This window comes from Chiloscyllium punctatum, chromosome 15, assembly GCF_047496795.1.
Source record: "Chiloscyllium punctatum isolate Juve2018m chromosome 15, sChiPun1.3, whole genome shotgun sequence".
Taxonomy (NCBI): Eukaryota; Metazoa; Chordata; class Chondrichthyes; order Orectolobiformes; family Hemiscylliidae; genus Chiloscyllium; species Chiloscyllium punctatum.
This window is the reverse complement of record NC_092753.1, coordinates 67,412,529-67,431,875: the sequence shown is the minus strand read 5'-3', so window position 1 is coordinate 67,431,875 and position 19,347 is coordinate 67,412,529. Positions and strand designations below refer to the sequence as shown.

Sequence of the window (19,347 nt, the reverse complement as noted above, 5' to 3'; positions counted from 1 at the left end):
TCTCCTTCCTATTGGAAAGATGTTGTGAAACTTGAAAGGGTTCAGAAAAGATTTACATGGATGTTGCCAGAGGTGGAGGATTTGAGCTATAGGGAGAGGCTGAACAGGCTGGGGCTGTTTCCCCTGGAACGTCGGATGCTGAGGGGTGACCTTATAAGGTTTACAAAATTATGAGGGGCATGGATAGGATGAATAGACAAAGTCTTTTCCCTGGGATCGGGGAGTCCTGAATTAGAGGGCATAGGTTTAGGGTGAGAGGGGAAAGATAGAAAAGAGACCCGAGGGACAACATTTTCATGCAGAGGGTGGTACAGGTATGGAATGGGCTACCAGAGGAAGTGGTGGAGGCTGGTACAATTGCAACATTTAAGATGCATTTGGATGGGTATATGAATAGGAAGGGTTTGGAGGGATATGGGCCAGGCGTTGGCAGGTGGGACTAGATTGGGTTGGGATATCTGGTCGATGTGGACAGGTTGGACCGAAGGATCGGTTTCCATGCTGTACATCTCTATGACTCTATAACTCCACTGCACTGTACACCACACAAGCACCCAGACACATGATCATATTTACACAGACCCCCCCCCCCCTCATTCACAGACACAAACACTCACACGCACATGTACACCCTCTCACAGGCGCATACTTTGTCACACTCGCACATGCACTCTATCAAGCAGGTATACCCCATACTCTCATGTGCATGCACACATACCCACTCCACACACAGACACACTCCCTCTCCGCGCGCACATGCACGCACACAATGCCTCGCTCTCACTCTTATACATGTATACATCTATGGGGTGAACGTGCATTTGCAAATTTGTATTTTCCGATACCTTCTATTTTGTTCAATAAGCACACAATCTGTTGACAGTCGGTCCATGTGACATTTTATAAATTCCTACTTTGGAAATAGAACCAGTCTGACTCAAAATTGGGACACCTGATGGATTCTAACCTTACACCTTTAATGCATTGTCTGAGCTGAGATGTTACTTTCTTTTTAAAAAATAAAACCTTAAATTATCTTGGGAATATGAAAGAAGTTCTGGGATTTAAATGTTAATCAGTTGAAATCTGCAATCTCAATCTAAGTGATTAAAGATTTAACAGCAATCCAGATTTGTTCAATACATCGCAGCAGTTGTATGACACTTTGATCTTTCACTATAAATTCGATGTCCTAAGATCCTGCCCCACTAGCTACTTGATGAAGGAGCAGTGCTCCGAAAGCTTGTACTTGCGATTAAATCTGTTGGACTATAACCTGGCGTTGTGATTTTTTTAACTTGGTCCACTCCGGTCCAACACCGGCATCTCCACATCATTGTAAAAGCCTCTCTTCACATCAGCAAAAATGCACTTTTTAAATTATTCATTTATGGGCTGTGGCATCACTGGCTAGGTCAGCATTTATTGTCCACCCCTAATTAACCACAGGGAGTTGAGAGTCAGCCATGTTAATGTGGGCCTGAATCACATGGCTGCCACACCAGGTAATGACAGCAAATTTCCTTCCCTAAAGGACATTCGTGAACCAGATGGTTTTTCAAAAAATCACTACACACTGAGTCCTAGATTTTTCCATGGTCTGATTGAAGCATGGGTCACCAGAACATTACCTGGGTCCCTGGATTAATAGCTACTGTGTGTCCTAGATATGTAAGACCATAAGACATAGGAGTGGAAGTAAGGCCATTCGGCCCATCGAGTCCAGGCAGGGAGGAAGCTGTATAGCGTGGGAGCCATGGTTTATGCAGGAAGTGGAATCTCTGGTCAAGAGGAAGAAGAAGGCTTATGTTAGGATGAGATGTGAAGGCTCGGTTAGGGCACTTGAGGGCTACAAGGTAGCCAGGAAAGACCTAAAGAGAGCTCAGAAGAGCCCGGAGGAGACATGATAATGTGTTGGCGGATAGGATCAGGGTAAACCCTAAGGCCTTCTATAGGTATTTAAGGAATAAAAGAATGACGAGAGTAAGATTAGGGCTAATCCAGAATAGTAGTGGGAAGTTGTGTGTGGAGTCAGAGGAGATAGGCGAAGCACTAAATGAATATTTTTCAACAGTATTCACTCTAGAAAACAACAATGTTGTCGAGGAGAGTAGTGAGATACAGGCTACTAGACTAGGTGTGATTGAGATTCACAAGGAGGAGGTATTAGAAATCCTGCAGAGTGTGAAAATAGATAAGTCCCCTTGGCTGGATGGGATTTATCCTAGGATCCTCTGGGAAGCCAGGGAGGAGATTGCCGAACCTTTGGCATTGATCTTTAAATCGTCATTGTTTACAGGAATAGTGCCAGAAGACTGAAGGATAGCAAATGTGGTTCCCCTGTTCAAGAAGGGGAGTAGAGACAACCCAGTAATTATAGACCTGTGACCCTTACTTCAGTTGTTGGTAAAGTGTTGGAAAAGGTTAAAAGAGATAGGATTTATAATCATCTAGAAAAGAATAATTTGATTAGGGATAGTCAGCACAGTTTTATGAAGGGTAGGTTGTGCCTCACAAACCTTATTGAGTTCTTTGAGAAGGTGACCAAACAGGTAGATGAGAGTAAACCGGTTGATGTGGTGTATATGGATTTCAGCAAGGCGTTCGATAAGGTTCCCCATAGTAGGCTATTGTACAAAATGCGGAGGAATGGGATTGTGGGAGATCTAGCAGTTTGGATCAGTAATTGGCTTGCTGAAAGAAGACAGAGGGCGGTGCTTGATGGGAAATGTTCATCCTGGAGTCCAGTTACCAGTGGTGTACCGCAAGGGTCTGTGTTGGGTCCACTGCTGTTCATCGTTTTTATAAACTACCTGGATGAGGGCATAGATGGGTGGGTTAGTAAATTTGCAGACGACACTAAGGTCGGTGGAGTTGTGGATAGTGACAAAGGATGTAGTAGGTTACAGAGAGACAGAGATAAGCTGCAGAGCTAGGCTGAGAGGTGGCAAATGGAGTTTAATGCAGACAAGTGAGAGGTGATTCACTTTGGTCAGAGTAACCAGAATGCAAAGTACTGGGCTAATGGTAATATTCTTAGTAGTGTAGATGAGCAGAGAGATCTCGGCATCCAGGTACACAGATCCTTGAAAGTTGCCACCAAGGTTGACAGGGTTGTTAAGAAGGCATACAGTATTTTAGCTTTTATTAATAGTCGGATTGAGTTCCGGAACCATGTGGTTATTCTACAGCTGTACAAAATTCTGGTGCGGCCGCACTTGGACTATTGTGTACAGTTCTGGTCACCGCATTATAAGAAGGATGTGGAAGCTTTGGAAAGGATGCAGAGGAGATTTACTAGGATGTTGACTGGTATGGAGGGAAGGTCTTACGAGGAAAGGCTGAGGGACAGCTGTTTTCCTTAGAGAGAAGGTTGAGAGGTCACTTAATAGAGACATATAAGATAATCTGAGGGTTAGATAGGGTGGACAGGGAAACCCTTTTTCCAAGTATGGTGACAGCGGGCACGGGGGGCATGGCTTTAAATTGGGGGGGTGATAGATATAGGACAGATGTCAGAGGTAGTTTCTTTACTCAGAGTAGTAAGGGTATGGAATGCTTTGCCTGCAACGGTAATAGATTCGACAACTTTAAGTACATTTAAGTAGTCATTGGACAAGCATATGGACGTACATGGAATAGTGTAGATTAGATGGGCTTCAGATTGGTATCACAGGTTGGCGTAACATCAAGGGTTGGAGGGCCTGTACTGTGCTGTAATGTTCTATGTTCTAGTGATACAAGGACATCACCTCCCCATTGGAATTCATTTATGTCCTTGCAGACAGCAAATTTGAGAATATTACATTCTGTTTATTACAGCCATTTTCTAACAATCAGTTGTTAATTGAATATATGTTTTGTATATGAATTCAAAGGGAGAGGAGAACGTTGTGGTCACAGATCATTATGAACTAATTAATGTGACACAGGAGGATACCGGTGAATACACATGTTCAGAGCAAGATAACCCGAACATAAAGGGTGGTGTTACTGTCACTGTGCACTGTAAGTATTTACCTTCACTTGAAATATCAACTGATTTTGTTTATCCCTTTTTATCAAATTTGAGCATATGTTTTCTAATTGGGATAATACCTACCAAAATAGGCTGACACAAATGTGGAAGCATAGTCAATTTCTGTGATCATATTTGCTCTAACATCTCAACCCACCAACAAACTTTCAAGAACCCAGTTTTCTTTGTCATTATGGAACTTTAATGTGCCTGCAGAATGCAACAAATCAAAACTAATTTGTCTGGGAATTGGAGTTTTTAAGCAAATAGTGAATAAAATAAATTTACAATTCCCAATGGATCCAAGTTTTTTAAAAATCACAACTAATAACTCAGCTTGACGTTCCACAATCTATGACAGTAGGTAAATTGGTACATGGCATTTATTATTTTTGTGCAAAAACTAATATTAGATAATCAGAAGAAACAATCTGGGATTATAGTAGTTGTAGCAGCATGTAGAAAATTGGCAGAGACCGAAGGCTGAGCATAGTGGAAGGTAAATTTTTTATCAGAAAGTGAAACAGAAATTGCTGGAAAAGCTCAGCATTTATGAAGAGAAATCAGAGTTAATGTTTCGCGTCCTGTGATCTTTCCTGAGTTCTGGATTATTTTTATAGGTATTATCCCAATTCGGAAACTGGCTCAAATTTTAAAAAGGAGATAAACAAAACCTGTTCTGAGGAAGGGTCACTCGACCTGAAACGTGAACACTGATTCTCTTCAGATGCTGCTAGACCTGCTGAGCTTTTTCCAGTGACTTCTGTTTTCGTTTCTGATTTACAGCATCTGCAGTTATTTTGGTTTTTATTTAGTTATTTATCAGATTTTCATTACTATTAATGCTGACCAAAATGAGAATTGGAAGATGTATGAACTGAGCTAATAATTCATTGTCATTCATTTTATGCCATTGCACAGTTAAAATTAATGCCAGGGATTAAAAAAACACTAATCGCTGGAATTTCATGCTTTTTTTATTCATTAATGGTATGAGAGCATTGCTGGCTAGACCAGCATTTATTGCCCATCCCTAATTGTTTAGAGTCAACCACATTATTGTGGGTCTGGAGTCACACATAGGCCACACCAAGTAAGGATGGCAGTTTCCTTCCCTAAAGGTGATTAGTGAACCAGATGGGTTTTTCCTGACAATCAACAATGGATTCATGGTCATCATTTAGACTGTTAATTCCAGATATTTATTGAAATAAAATTCCACCATTCACCATAACAGGGTTCAAACCCAGCTCCCCAGAACATTTCCTGGGTCTCTGGATCAACATTGCTTTCCCCCCCCCCCCCCCCCCCAATGTATGGGGATGTTGATTAATAATTAAATTAAATTCAACTTTAGAAAGTAATCAAAGTTTCACCATTCTTTCACTGTTGTGACCACTTGGAAAAGAACAGGAGGTTTTTTTTTTGGACAGTCGTGTCACAGGTAGACGGGGTGGTTAAGAAGGTGTTTAGCACACTTGGTTACATTGTTCAGATCAGTGCATATAGGAGATGGGACGACATGTTGCAGTTGTACAGGACTTTGGTGAGGCAACGTTTTGAATATTGTGTACAGTTTTGGGGTTGCCTGCTATTGAAAGAAAATTATTTAATTGGAGAGTGTACACCATCTCTTCCCTTCTCTTCCCCCCCCCACCCCAGAACAGAGTGAATTACCAGTGACACCATGATCCTGAGAAACTGTGTCCTAGCAAGGAAGAAGCAATTTTGAGAGATTGGGGAGGGAGATAATACAGAAATAATTAGCAACATAATCGTGTCTTCATCCTTAATACACCTGGGCTTTAATCTGGGGAAACAAATGGCTTGGAAATGTAAAGGAATCAAATGAGAAAGAAAATAATAACTTACAAATACCCTGTTATTCACAGACTTAACCTTGACTATGAATCCTAATCAAAATATCTCTAAGATGGTTGGAGAGAACATAACCCTGGATTGCCTTGCTTCCTCTTCTGGAACTGTGGATGTTACCCTGATGAAAGTAAGCTCATGCATGTTGTTTCTGACTTCTGTTAAACATTAGAATTGTGGTGGAGGAACCTGTGGAGTTGATCTGATAATGACAAATGAATGAATGTTGACATTTAGAATCTTGCAGATAACCCCCCCTCCCCCCAACCATGCTCCTAAATACCTCCGCCAATTAATCCATCTGCACTTTAATGTTGCTTGTGTTTGATTCATATGCTAAACTCTGGGAAATTTGTTTGTTTTCTGTTTTATTTTCCTTCCTCCTATAAACTACTTAAAACAGATTTTAACTAAAGGCAGAGATTAGATGGACTGAGAGTCCATGTCTAGTGTTGTCTTAAGTTATATTTCCATTTTGTCAATGATCTGCAAATACCAAATGGAAATCCAGTTGCATTTTTTGGGTTCTGGGAGGATGGGAAATTGATCAGCTCCCACACTGAGCGAGTCGAAAACCCAGCGCTTGAGAAGGTGGCTCAATGCTGTTTTTTTGGGCTACTGTTACCACATTTTCACTGGGCTGAGGGAATTAATGTCAGCTGCCTTTCAGATTGGTGCTTCATCCCTAGTGCTCTTTATTTCTGTTACGTTTCTTTGTTGCTTTCCCTTGATTTTCTGTCCCTTTTGATTCCTTTCCTACCCGTCCTCTTTGAGGAGATGACACATTAGTGTACAGTAAATGAGGAATTTCAGACATACCATATGGAAAGTGTCATGAGCTTTACAGCAGTGAGTGACTTAGACCTATGTTTATTCACAGCTTTTCACATTGGTGTTTTCCTTGCCTCACACCTGGATCTGCTGATTGACAGTGACTGTTATGTTGAATTAATGATCCCGATATTTGTGTATTGTGATCATACCAGGATGATAGATTCTGGACTTAGATCTTTTTTGTCTTCTATTTCCTTTTTTCTTTCTATCATTTTATTTATAAGACCATAAGACACAGGAGCAGAAATGAGACCATTCAGCCCATTGAGTCTGTCCTGCCATTCAATCATGGCTGGTAGGTTTTTCAACTACATTCTCCTGCTTTCTCCCTGTAACCCTTGATCCTCTTGGAACTCAAGAACTCTTCTATCTCAGTCTTAAATATACTCAATGACCTGGCCTCCACAGCCTCTGTGGCAGTGAGTTCCATAGATTCATCACTGTCTGGCTGAAGAAGTTTCTCCTTATCTCCATTCTAAAAGACCTTCCCTCTACTCTAAGGCTGTGCCCTCAGGTCCTAGTCTCTCCTACCAATGGAAACATTTTCCCAACATCTTCTATATCCAGGCCATTCAGTATTCTGTATGTTTCAATTAGATTCCCCTCCCCATCCTTCTAAACTCCATCAAGTATAAACTCAAAGTCCTCAAACATTACTCATATGTTAAGCTTTTCATTCCTGGGACAGTTCTTGTGAACCTCCTCTGAATATGCTGCAGGGCCAGTGCATTCTTCCTGAGATATGGAGCCCAAAACTGCACACAATACTCCAGATGTGGGCTGACCAGAGCCTTAAAGAGCCTCAGAAGTACATCCCTGCTTTTATATTCAAATCCTGTCAAAATAAATGCCATCATTGTGTTTGCCTTCATAACTTGTTTTTTTTTGTCACTGAGTTACTTCTAAATTTCCTGCTCTTTTCTTTACTTCCCCTTTTATGAAAAAACAAAAATAGAAGAAAGAGAAGGCTGCTAAGTCTATCAACATTTAGCTTCGAAATTGGATGGAGCAACATTATACTCTACTCTTTTCATATACTTTGTTTTTGAGGGCAGGTAATGTATTTGTAATTTATGGGAACACCAAACTAGGAAAATTCACTTACTTCAGCAAACTGCTTGGACATTCCTCTTGAAATTAAACATATTTGAAGCAATCATTGTTCCCCTTAATAGTAATTAATTAATTCCTTCACCTTTCTCTTTCTCTTACCACACCATCCAATGCCTGACATGCTGTAATATCCTTTTCATTGTCATTCTGTCATTTCTTATTATCTTTAATCATTTTTTCCCTTTTCACTTTGCAATGATATTCCTCCGGTTACTATGATGTCTCCCGTTGTGGCATAAATCATTAACAAAACCCATATTTAATTGTTCAAAGTCATTGCACATTGTAACTTGCACATTCCTATGCCAATTAAATGCTAGTATACTCGGTTCATTATTTGAACAATATACTAACCAGCTGAATTAACTTTGAAATTGCTATCAAACACCATATTACTGTTTTGCACAGCTCTAGAGGAAATCTGAAAGGTATTGTCATCTAGTCCACTTGTTAACTAATTTTAAAAACTTCAGAATGGTGGTGTGTACACGCTTTCGAGATGAATGCGCTTTGGTCTGCCTTTTCTTTCTTCAAGAAAACAGGATCTTATTAAGAGTCACCTATTTGTGCACCCAAACAGTTGACCTTCATGTTTTGTAATTCTGAAACAACAATGGAAAACTCTTCCTGCAGTTAGTGAGTTAAATCTACAGTCAAGCCGTGAGGATTATAGACAATGTGGGAGTTGTTTCAAAGTGAAGGGAACTGGCTTCTATAACCTGCTGTTAAGTACTGCAGAAGGGTTGTTAACCTTTCTGTATTGTTTTCAAGTTCTCACTTTAGTTTAAACTCCTCACAAGGATGATGATTAACACATCGGTGACAAGTAAATCAGATACATGCAATCCAGTTGGCTGGCTGAAATACTTTATTTGGACTACACTGGTGGAGACTGGAAATAAGAATTGAATATGTTCAGTTCTTTGGCAAAATTGACATCTTAATACAAACGATTATTGTAATAGCAAAGCAAAATACACCAATCGTGTGCCTTTTATTGTGCAAGGAGTATGGGAGTTGGGAGGTCATATTGCAGCTGTACAAGACATTGGTTAGGCCACTTGGAATACTGTATTAGATTCTGATCTCCTTGCTGTAGGAAAGATGTTGTGAAACTTGAAAAGGTTCAGTAAAGATTTACAAGGATGTTGCCAGGGTTGGAGGGTTTGACCTATAGGGAGAGGCTGAATAGATTGGGACTATTTGCCCTGATGAGTTGGAGGCTGAGAGGTGACCTTATAGAGGTTTATAAAATCATGAGGGGCATGGATAAGGTAAATAGTTGAGGATTTTTTTTTGTAGGGTGGTGGGGGAGTCTAAAATTAGAGGGCATATGTTTAAGGTGAGAGGGAAAGATTTAAGAGAGACCTGGGGGCAACTTATTTGCACAGAGGGTGGTGCAAGTATGGAATGAGCTGCCAGAGGAAGTGGAGGAGGCTGGTCCATTTAAAAGGCATCTGGATAGATATATGAAGAGGGAGGGTTAAGAGGGATGCAAGCCAAATGCTGACAAATGGGACTAGGTTAGTGCAGAATATCTGGTTAGCACAGACTCTCTCTCTCTCTCACTGCAACCCCCAGGTCATCTCCTTTGCCCTGAAGCTCTTCAACCATGTCCCACCTATCCACTCCACCCTCCTGTCTGACCTATCACCTTCATCCCCACCCCCATCCACCTGTTGTACTCTTGGCTACCTTCTCCCCAGCCTCACCACCCTCCCATTTATATCTCTACCCTGGAGGCTCCCTCCCTTCATTCCTGATGAAGGGCTTTTGCCCGAAATGTCGATTTTCCTGCTCCTCGGATGCTGCCTGACCTGCTGTGCTTTTCCAGCACCACTCTAATCTAGGTTGAACCAAAGGATCTGTTTCTGTGCTGTACATCTCTATGACTCTGTGTTGGTGATCCAAAATACAAACAGAAGGAGCTAGAAAAACTGAGCAGGTCTGGCAGCATCTGTGGAGGAAGAAATAATTAATGTTTCTTGTCCAATGTGATTCTTCCACAAAACTCATTCACAACCCAGTCCTAAAGAAAAAGGAGTTGAAACATAACCCTTGTTTCTCTGTCCACAGGTACTGATAGACCTGAATTGGTCCAACATTTCTCTGTTTTTATCATTGTACACAGGCTGATGGTTAATTTTACGTGATGCACAGACATTCTCTGTTCCTCCCTATGCTCTGATGACTCTAGTTTTCCAGGCTTGTTTTAATAAATTAAGTTTCTGACCTGTTCTTTCTGTGTTTTCAGAAAAATAAAGTTTACCAAACTCCGCTCAGGTTGGATTCACTACAGTATATGCATTCTGGCACTTACACCTGCTCAGCCAGGCTACGGGAAGTAAAGGAAATGAAGAGAGAGAAAGCAATAATGATACGGGTGGAAGGTAAAACAAATGTATTGATGTAACTCCAAAAGGCCCACCTCATTCTGTTTTCTGGTGATCTTTCTCTCGATATTTTGAAATCAATAATTGTGAACTGTAGTTCAATTGACTACAAATTGCTGTCCAGTAACTCGCCACATGATATGGGCTGAGTGAAGCCACATTCATTGAATGTCAGTCTGTTGCTGCTCTGATGGCAAGTAGTCACTGTTTAATCCCAGAAACAGATACAGATTTTTTGTTTCTTTTGTCACTCTTCCAGTTGTCCGATATAAATTAATGTTAACAACTGTTTGAAGGATTTACAATATTTGATGCTCCACTATTAAACTATTGCAGCATGTTGTAGGCCCCAGTGGACATTAAAGAAAATGTGTCCCTTCTTCAGACAAGATTCTAATGTTGTTTGGCACTAAGGAATGGGAGCTTGCATAGCTAAGTTCTTGTCGCAGCAGTGAAAATAACAATTGATCAGACAGGTGATGATTGCAAGTGCTAATATAGTTACAAACATGATATTCCAGTGACAAGGAAACGCCACCTGTGCCAACTTTGTACCTGCCGAAGGTTTCCTTTTTCCTTGCCCTCCCAGTACATCAAGCTGCAGTCCTGAGGTCTGCAGTTAGAGTGGAAGCAGCCTGCCCTATAGTGGAGCCTGTTGGTCCAAGAGGTATTTGTGACGAAAGGACCAAGGTGCAGTGATAATATCCTGACCAGATCAAGGCTCACACTCCTCAACTTCAACATCCACAGACTTGGGTCACAGGCAGGCTGGAATTAGAGAGGCTGGGCACTGCAGAAGTGTCCTGAGAGGAGATATCAGGGGGTCGTGTCCAACTAGCTTTATGCTGGTATTACCCTGTCACCTAGAGAGAAAGGAACACCTAGAATGAGTTCTACTACAGAACACGTCAGATGGTCTCCTTCTTTAAAGACTGCACCTTCCCCTCCCACGTGGTTGATGATGCCCTCCAGCACATCTTATCCACTTTCTGCACCTCCGCCCTCGAACCCCATCCCTCCAACTGCAACAAGGACAGAACCCACCTTGTCCTTACCTTTCACCCCACTAACCTTCGTATACATTGCATCATCTTCTGCCACCTACAAATAGACCCCACTACCAGAGGTATATTCCCTCCCCATCTCGATTCGCTTTCCGAAAAGATAATTCTCTTCACGACTCTCTTGTCAGGTCCATGCCACCCTCCTGGCACCTTTCCCTGCCTCCACAGGAAATGCAAAACCTGCACCCACACCTCCCCCACTCAACTTGGTCCAAGGCCCTAAAGGAGTCTTCCAAATCCATCAGAGTTTCATCTGCACTTCCACACATGTCATTTATTGTATCCGTTGCTCCCAATGTGGTCTCCTCTACATTGGCAAGACAGGACGCATACTTGCAGTGCGTTTCAGAGAACATTTCCAGGACACTCACACCAACCAACTCTCCCACCCCAGGGCCAGACACTTCAACTCCCCCTCCCCTTCCCACTCCTCCAAGGACATGCAGGTCCTTGGCTGCCTCCATCATCACACCCTGACGCCTGGAGGAAGAACGCCTTATCTTCTGCTTTAGGACCCTCCAACTACACAGCATCAGTGTGGACTTCACCTGTTTCCTCATTTTCCCCTTCCCCCACCTTTTCCCAATTCTAATCTTCCAACTTGGCACTGTCCTACCTGTCCATCTTCCTTCCCACCTGTCCACTCCACCCTCCTCTCTGATATATCCCCACCTCCAACCTATCACACTCTCAGCTATCTTTGCCTCCAGCCCCACTTCCCTCACATTGATCTCTCTACCCCTCAGCTCACGAGCCTCATTCCTGATGAAGAGCTCTTGCCTAAAATATCTATCCTCCTACTTCTTAGATGCTGCCTGACCTGCTGTGCTTTTCCAGCACCACACACTTGTCTCTGATCTCCAGCATCTGCAGCCTTCACTCACTCTTAGAGTGAGATCAAGGTCCATTGACCCCAGATGGCCTTGCTACTTATCCTGAGCACCAGTGGCTCAGGTCTGCATATATCTCTACAAGACAATAAGGAGTTTGCTCAGCCTAACACTCCATGACAACCCTATCCATAGAGACAGCCAGATGTCTGATCACATTTGTGGAAGATTCCAACCTCTAATTCTGTTTCCAGCAAACCTACCTGCTGCTCTTGTGTCTGTGCCTTTTCAGAAGGTTATTAATGGCCAGCACCATGAGGTCTTTCTGTGCATGGGTCTCTGAAGCAGTTCTGAGTGCTGGAAACCTGGGTGTTGCTTCCTTGTAAGGTAGTTTAAGAAAAGTGTTAATGATACACTCACCATATTGTGTGCTTCTGAGTCAAATCTAGACAAAACAGTCACTGAGGTGTCAGTGAGTTGTTGGAGTGTGCAGGAGGCAGCTTTGTGGTTGCCTCCTATGATGGATTTGCCTCTTCCTTCTTGGAGGGATATGGGAAGCTGGATATTTTAGGCACAGTCCTCTTCTTGTAGGAAGAGGCTGTATGGATGCTGTTCATGGCTGCGAAAGACAAAAAGGGGCTGGAGTATATAACAGGGCCTGAAATGATTCATCAATGACCTTCTTTCTGTCAACAAGGTCATAAGTGGGGATGTTCGCTGATGATTGCACAATGTTCACCACTATTCATAACTCCCCAGATACTGAAGCAGTTCATGTCTAGATGCAACAAGACCTGGACAATATCCAGTGTTAGGCTGGAAAGTGGCGCACTGTTTCACATAAATGCCAGGCAATGACCATTGCCAATACGAGATAATCTAATCACTGCTCCTCTGATGTTACCATCACAGAATCCTCTGATATCAACAACCTGAGGGTTACCATTAACCAGAAACTGAACTGGATTTGCAATATAATTAAAGTAGCTACAAGAGCAGGTCAGAGGCTAGGAATATGCAGTGGGTATCTCTCCTCCTGACAGCTCAAAGTCTGTCCACCATCTACAAGGCACAAGTCAGGAGTGTGATGGAATATTCTCCACTTGCCTGGATGGGTGCAGCTCCAACAATGAAGGGCTCTGGTCCAAAACGTCGATTTTCCTGTTCCTCAGATGCTGCGTGACCTGTTGTGCTTTTTAAGCAACATACACTCAACGCAGCTCCAACAACAATCAAGCTTGACATCATATCGGACAAAGCAGTCTGTTTCATTGACACCACATTCCACAAGCAACCAGTCCCTCCACGGCAGTAGTGTGTACTGTCTACAAGGGCACTGCAGAAATTTAACAGAGATCCTCAGACAGCATCTTCCAAACCCACAACCACTTTCATCTAGAAGGACAAGGGCAGTAGATACATGGGAATACCCACCACCTGCAATTTTCCCTCCAAGCCATTCACTATCCAGACTTCATCTTTAATTCATTCATGGGATAAGGGTGTAATTGGCTGAGCCACCAGTTTTTGGCCATTCCAGAGAGCACATTGCTGTAGTAGCAGAGAAGATAGTAGCACCCAGTAGTGCAAAGTGCAGAGAATCATTGCTCATTTCACGTTAACTGTGGAAATAACACTGACTGAGGAGGCAACTTTGCATAAGTCCAGTGTAATCTGTTGCCATAGTCTCTGGCAGTCTAGGAGAAAGAGAACAGCCGCCTTCTCCACCACAGTATCCACCAGGAATTCTAGGTCCCTGCTGGCAAATGGGGCTGTGAAGGTCAATCTCCTGGCACTTGGACTGGCCAGTAGCTGGGGTTTCACTTCATAAATGGGATATTAATAGCAGAAGGTCTGAGCACCAACATGCTCTTGTGCTGCTGCTGAGCACAAGATAATGAGAGGATGGGCGATGTGCTGCGTGCTTAATGAGGTTGAAACCTAAAATCGAAATCGCCAAATTTTAAGAAATGTTAGCCCTACGTGACATTATGGCTAAGATCAGCCTCATCAATACTTTCTAGCAACTTGGGACCTTCTGGGACTCTGATTTAATATGAGACCAGGTGGTATTTGTATCAATTGAGATTTTCAGAGCTAACTTTATGATAGCTTTAGTTTAGCAGTCTAGTATAACTTTAGGAACGGAACACAATCAGGAGGTGAAAATATTGTGTGGCTAGTTGACACCATTGTGCCCAAAATAAGTTAAACTTACTCTCTGGGTTATTAGATTAGATTAGATTAGATTAGATTACTTACAGTGTGGAAACAGGCCCTTCGGCCCAACAAGTCCACACCGCCCCGCCGAAGCGTAACCCACCCATACCCCTACCCCTACCCCTACATCTACATCTACCCCTTACCTAACACTACGGGCAATTTAGCAATGGCCAATTCACCTGACCTGCACATCTTTTGGAGTGTGGGAGGAAACCGGAGCACCCGGAGGAAACCCACGCAGACACGGGGAGAATGTGCAAACTCCACACAGTGAGTCGCCTGAGGCGGGAATTGAACCCGGGTCTCTGGCGCTGTGAGGCAGCAGTGCTAACCACTGTGCCACCATGCCGCCCACTTGTTTCCTTCCGTGTCAGTCGGACAATAATCTGGTGTAATGGGTCATATGATCCTTGTTGAACCTACATGATTTTCATTCTGTTTGAATTTGCCTCATATCCTGAAATGATCAGGTATAGGTAATCTTACCCACTGGGCTAGCATTTGGGCAATCAAGTCACAAGTCTCAGCCCAATGTTTTCTCAATTTGGTCTTGTTATTAAACTAGTTGTCTCTTATTACAGGAAAGCCCAAGATAACTAAATTGACAAAGAAGATTGTGAACAATACGAAAGTGATCACCTGTGTTGTGGAGGGATTCCCCAAGCCAGTTGTACAATGGAGCATCAATGGAACGGCTGTAAGTAACAGGAGCAGGAGAACGTGTTCACTGTCTAATTAGAATTCGAATCCCTACCGTGTAGAAACAATGTAAATCCACACCGACCCACTGAAGAGTAACCCTCTTAGAATCGATTCCCCTATCCTATGTTTGCCCCTGACTAATACACCTAACCTACACATCCCTATGGGCAATTTAGCATGGCCAATTCACCTAACCTGCACATCTTTGGACTGTGGGAGGAAACCGGAGCACCTGGAGGAAACCCACACAGACACTGGGAGAATGTGCAAACTCCACATAGACAGTTGCCTGATGCTGGAATCGAACCTGGGTCCCTGGAGCTGTGAGGCAGCAGTGCTAACCACTGAGCTACCGTGCTACCCATTCATCTGAATGCAAAATTTAAACCAACAATGTTTTAATAAAGTACATGATCCCATATAGTTACATAAAGTACAAAAGCTAGGAAGTTATGCTAAAGCAATATGGAGTAAGTGAGGACTGCAGGTCCTGGAGAGTCAGAGTCAAAGTCAAAAAGTGTGGTGTTAGAAAAGTACAGCAGGACAGGCAACGTCCGAGGAGCAGGAGAGTAGATGTTTTGGGCATAAACCCCTCATCGACAATGTGGAGGGGGAAGGGGGCTCAGTTAAAATTCAGTGCCAAGTGTGACTAGATAAGTGAGCCTTTGAGACAAGGTTAAAAAAAAAACCATTCTGATAATGTATGTTTAAAACTAAATGTCATTGTGTTTTGAAGTTAGACTGTTCAATATAAATAATGTGTTTGTTATTGAAGGTGTTGGTTTGCTTTTTATCAAAGATTTAAACAAATTATTGAAAAACTTTTTTTCATTTAAAAAAAATTGGTCTTTACTATCAATTGGAACTTTATTTTCTATTCCCTTGAAAATCAGGCAGTGTGGCATGAGTTAGAAGTTAAATCCTATTTGCAAGCAGGAAAACTCAGCTCTGGCAGCATCAGTGGAAAGGGAAATGAGTTGACATTTTAAACCTTATTCAAAACTTATTTCTAAAGCCTTCTATGACTCTTACTCAAAATTGAAGAGAGATGTGAAAAGGTTGCGGGTTTTACAGTGTAGAAAAAGGTGGAGAGGAGCAAGTGGAATGGAAGGGGAAGGTTAGAGAGCAAGCAAAATTTTAGATCACAGAAGCCACATAACAAAATGCAATGGAGTGGTAATGAATGTAGAGGAGCAAACCAGAGTTATTAATGGGTGCTAATGGCAGAAAATGTCACCTCTGCTGAAAGCAAAACCAGGAGAATCAGAAGGTTGTGAAGTGGCTAAACAGTAAGCAAGCGTCTTCAGCTTGCATTGGATTTCACTGAAACATGAGGACAGACCTAGGACACAAGTATGAGCATGAGAGGAGGGTGGTCATCCGGTTTATGTTTGCTTTCTGTACTATATGGACGGGACATTGCAGCGAGCAGTAGGTTGGATTGAAGGAAGTCCAGATAAGTCACTGATTCACTGGATAGTATGTTTGGGACCTCGGACATTGAGGAGGGGAAGTTTAAAAGGCTAAGTGTTACACCTCCTGTGATTGGATGGGAAAGGGGTAAAGTATTGAAGGTAATAGAGAAGTGGACCAGGGTGGCAGGAAGCATGTTCCCTGCAAAATATCAATAGGGAATTCAGGCCGAACATATTTGGTTGTGGAATCCTGCTGGAGATGCAGAAATGTTGGTGGATGATCTTTTGAAAACAGAGGCTGGTGGGTGGAAAGTCAGAGCAAGGGGAAGGCTATCATAGTTCTCAAAGGGTTACGGGCTGAGGGCAGAATTGCGGGAAATGGGTCCAACACAACTGAGGAGTCGCTTCATCATATTTGGGGAGAATCTTCAGTTGAGGAAAGAGGGAAACATGTCAGAAGCACAGTTATAAAAGGCAATGTCACTGGAACAGATTTGATAGTGACAGAGAAACTGGGAGAAGAGAATGGACTCTTTACAGGAAACCACATGAGGAACTGTCGTCAAAATTTACTGAGAGATGGCTGCCAGTAGTAAGTCAAGGAGGGGAGAAGAGGAGTCATCTGGACCAAATGGAAAATGAGAGAAGGATGGAAGTAGAAAGCAAAATTGCATATTTTTCAGTTCCAGATAATCAGGAAGCTACAACAATATAGTTATTGATGTACTGAGAAAATATTTGTGACAACAAGGAATGATCCACAAACTCCACAAAAGGATAGACATAGCTATGGTCTGTGCTAGTATTCTATATCATTTTTATGGAGGAAATGCAAGATGGACGTGTACAGGTTTCTATAAGTTGGAGCTCTCCTTTAAACACCTAAAATATAAAGTGTTTCACAGGAATATTGTTCAGGTTCACAAACATGATTCGGAAATTAAAGAGAGGAATGACCAGTGCCCATGGGACCTTTCCTTGAATAATTCACTGAAATGCGCACTTCACTTGTGAAGTTCAATATTAAGGAGAAAATGAGGACTGCAGATGCTGGAGATCAGAGCTGAAAAATTCCTGAAGAAGGGCTTATGCCCAAAACGTCGATTCTCCTGTTCCTTGGATGTTGCCTGACCTGCTGCACTTTTCCAGCAAACACATTTTTCAAGTTCAGTGTTCATTCTGTTCCATGTGCTGAAAAGTCACAGTTAACGAAAGAGTGAAATGCTCATTGATTTTCTTTCTTTCTTCCTATTGCAAGAGGAGTGAAGGTGTATTGTGCCATTAATGTAGCATCTTGGTGAAATCTACTGGTCTGTGCAATTCAGTTCTACATTTAAATACTCTTCCTCAAATGAGTCATAGGGAGCTTCCTTTCAGACACTTTTGCTTCTGTGTCGATTTTTGTTGTGGGCACAAAAAGAACTGAAAAGAAGAAATAAAACCGTCAAGCATGCAAATGATTGGTACTGTTTAGAAACGACTGGTACTGAAGCATAAAATCGTTACAGTGCAGAAGGAGACAATTCAGCCCATTGTGCCTGCACCAACTCTTCAACTGAGCATCATTACCAGTGTCAATCTCCTGCTTCTTCCTCAAGGTTTTGCATATTATTTCCATTCAAACAATCGTCCAGTGTCCACTTGAACCTACCTCCACCACACTTCCAGGTAGTGCATTGCATACCTTGACAGCTTATATGAATAAGTTTTTTTTCTCACATTGCTCTTGTTACTGGTCTGAACTGGAGTCCCAAGTTCAAATATACAAGACCAGTTTGGACTAGTACCAGTCATTTCTGAGTTGTACTCATTTTTATAGAGCCTTCCCAAATATATGCTAAAAACAAACAAACATTTATTTCACCATTCAGAGCTGAATTTGATCCAGATTCCAATTGGCAATAAGTCACATCTAGCAAATGGAACATGGAATTTGGATAAATCAGAGAGCATGTCAAAGATGAGACTTCAGCACAGTGCTGCTGATTCACTGTTGAGCATAGATTTGTGCTCTGATTCCCTAAAGTATAGGATAGATTTTCAGAAGGTGCAGTAAATATTGTTCAGTCTTATAATGAATGAAAAATAAATTTTTTCATTGCAGCCCAGAGAGGAATCGGTAAAGGATAAAAAATCACAGTGGAACCACAAGATAACTGTACAACCTTCAGAGAACATTACCGTAACATGCATAGCCACAAATGCTCATGGACAGGATCAAGATACAGTGAATCTAACTGCCAGTGAGTACACAACGTTTTACAATAAAAAATGAACGATAGTTTAGAGAACACATTACTTGCCTACTAAATGCATACCGCAGTGGTTTTGATATTCCGCAAAAGATTCCATTTGTACTATGAAAGTGTTTCTGAATCTTTTGTGAATAATTTTCAATTATATAAAAGACAGGACCTACCCACAATTCACATATGTGTTCACAACACTACTTTCTGTTCCATATTCTGTGTATTGAAAATTGATTTGAGTTTAATACAACTTACTGAAGAATGCCTCTGAAGCACTTCAACATCTTATGATATGCTAGGACAACACCCACTCTGGATTTGGTACTTTGATAAATGAAGAATTTTCCATCACTATTTGGATTCAGGCAGCAGCTATTGATTAAAATGAAAAGGAAACAGAATGCAAAAAAATTATTGTTAACTGATACATGACCTTTTCATCCTCGTGCTTTTTCTGTATTGCTACCTGATTTACCCCATATTGGCTAGGGCAATAAAGTTTTCCCTGTTCTTTCTAAACTCTTAGCTTCTTCATTGCATTGAAGTTAAAAACTTACCATAGTATCTAACACGCATGCATTCACACACCCTGTCCCCAAAACTTTACTGTCTCCTACATCTACAAGCTATT

General features: G+C 42.0%; 1 protein-coding gene across 1 annotated transcript in view; it reads left to right on the top strand.

Annotated features, from left to right (window-relative positions):
- Positions 1 to 19,347, top strand: part of alcama (activated leukocyte cell adhesion molecule a) — a 302,351-nt gene that overhangs the window by 269,579 nt on the left and 13,425 nt on the right. The window contains exons 8-12 of the mRNA XM_072585386.1: positions 3,879 to 4,008; positions 5,911 to 6,023; positions 10,095 to 10,230; positions 14,932 to 15,047; positions 18,572 to 18,710. Of these exons, the coding sequence (XP_072441487.1) occupies positions 3,879 to 4,008; positions 5,911 to 6,023; positions 10,095 to 10,230; positions 14,932 to 15,047; positions 18,572 to 18,710 (634 nt within the window). The remainder of the gene's footprint in view (positions 1 to 3,878; positions 4,009 to 5,910; positions 6,024 to 10,094; positions 10,231 to 14,931; positions 15,048 to 18,571; positions 18,711 to 19,347) is intronic.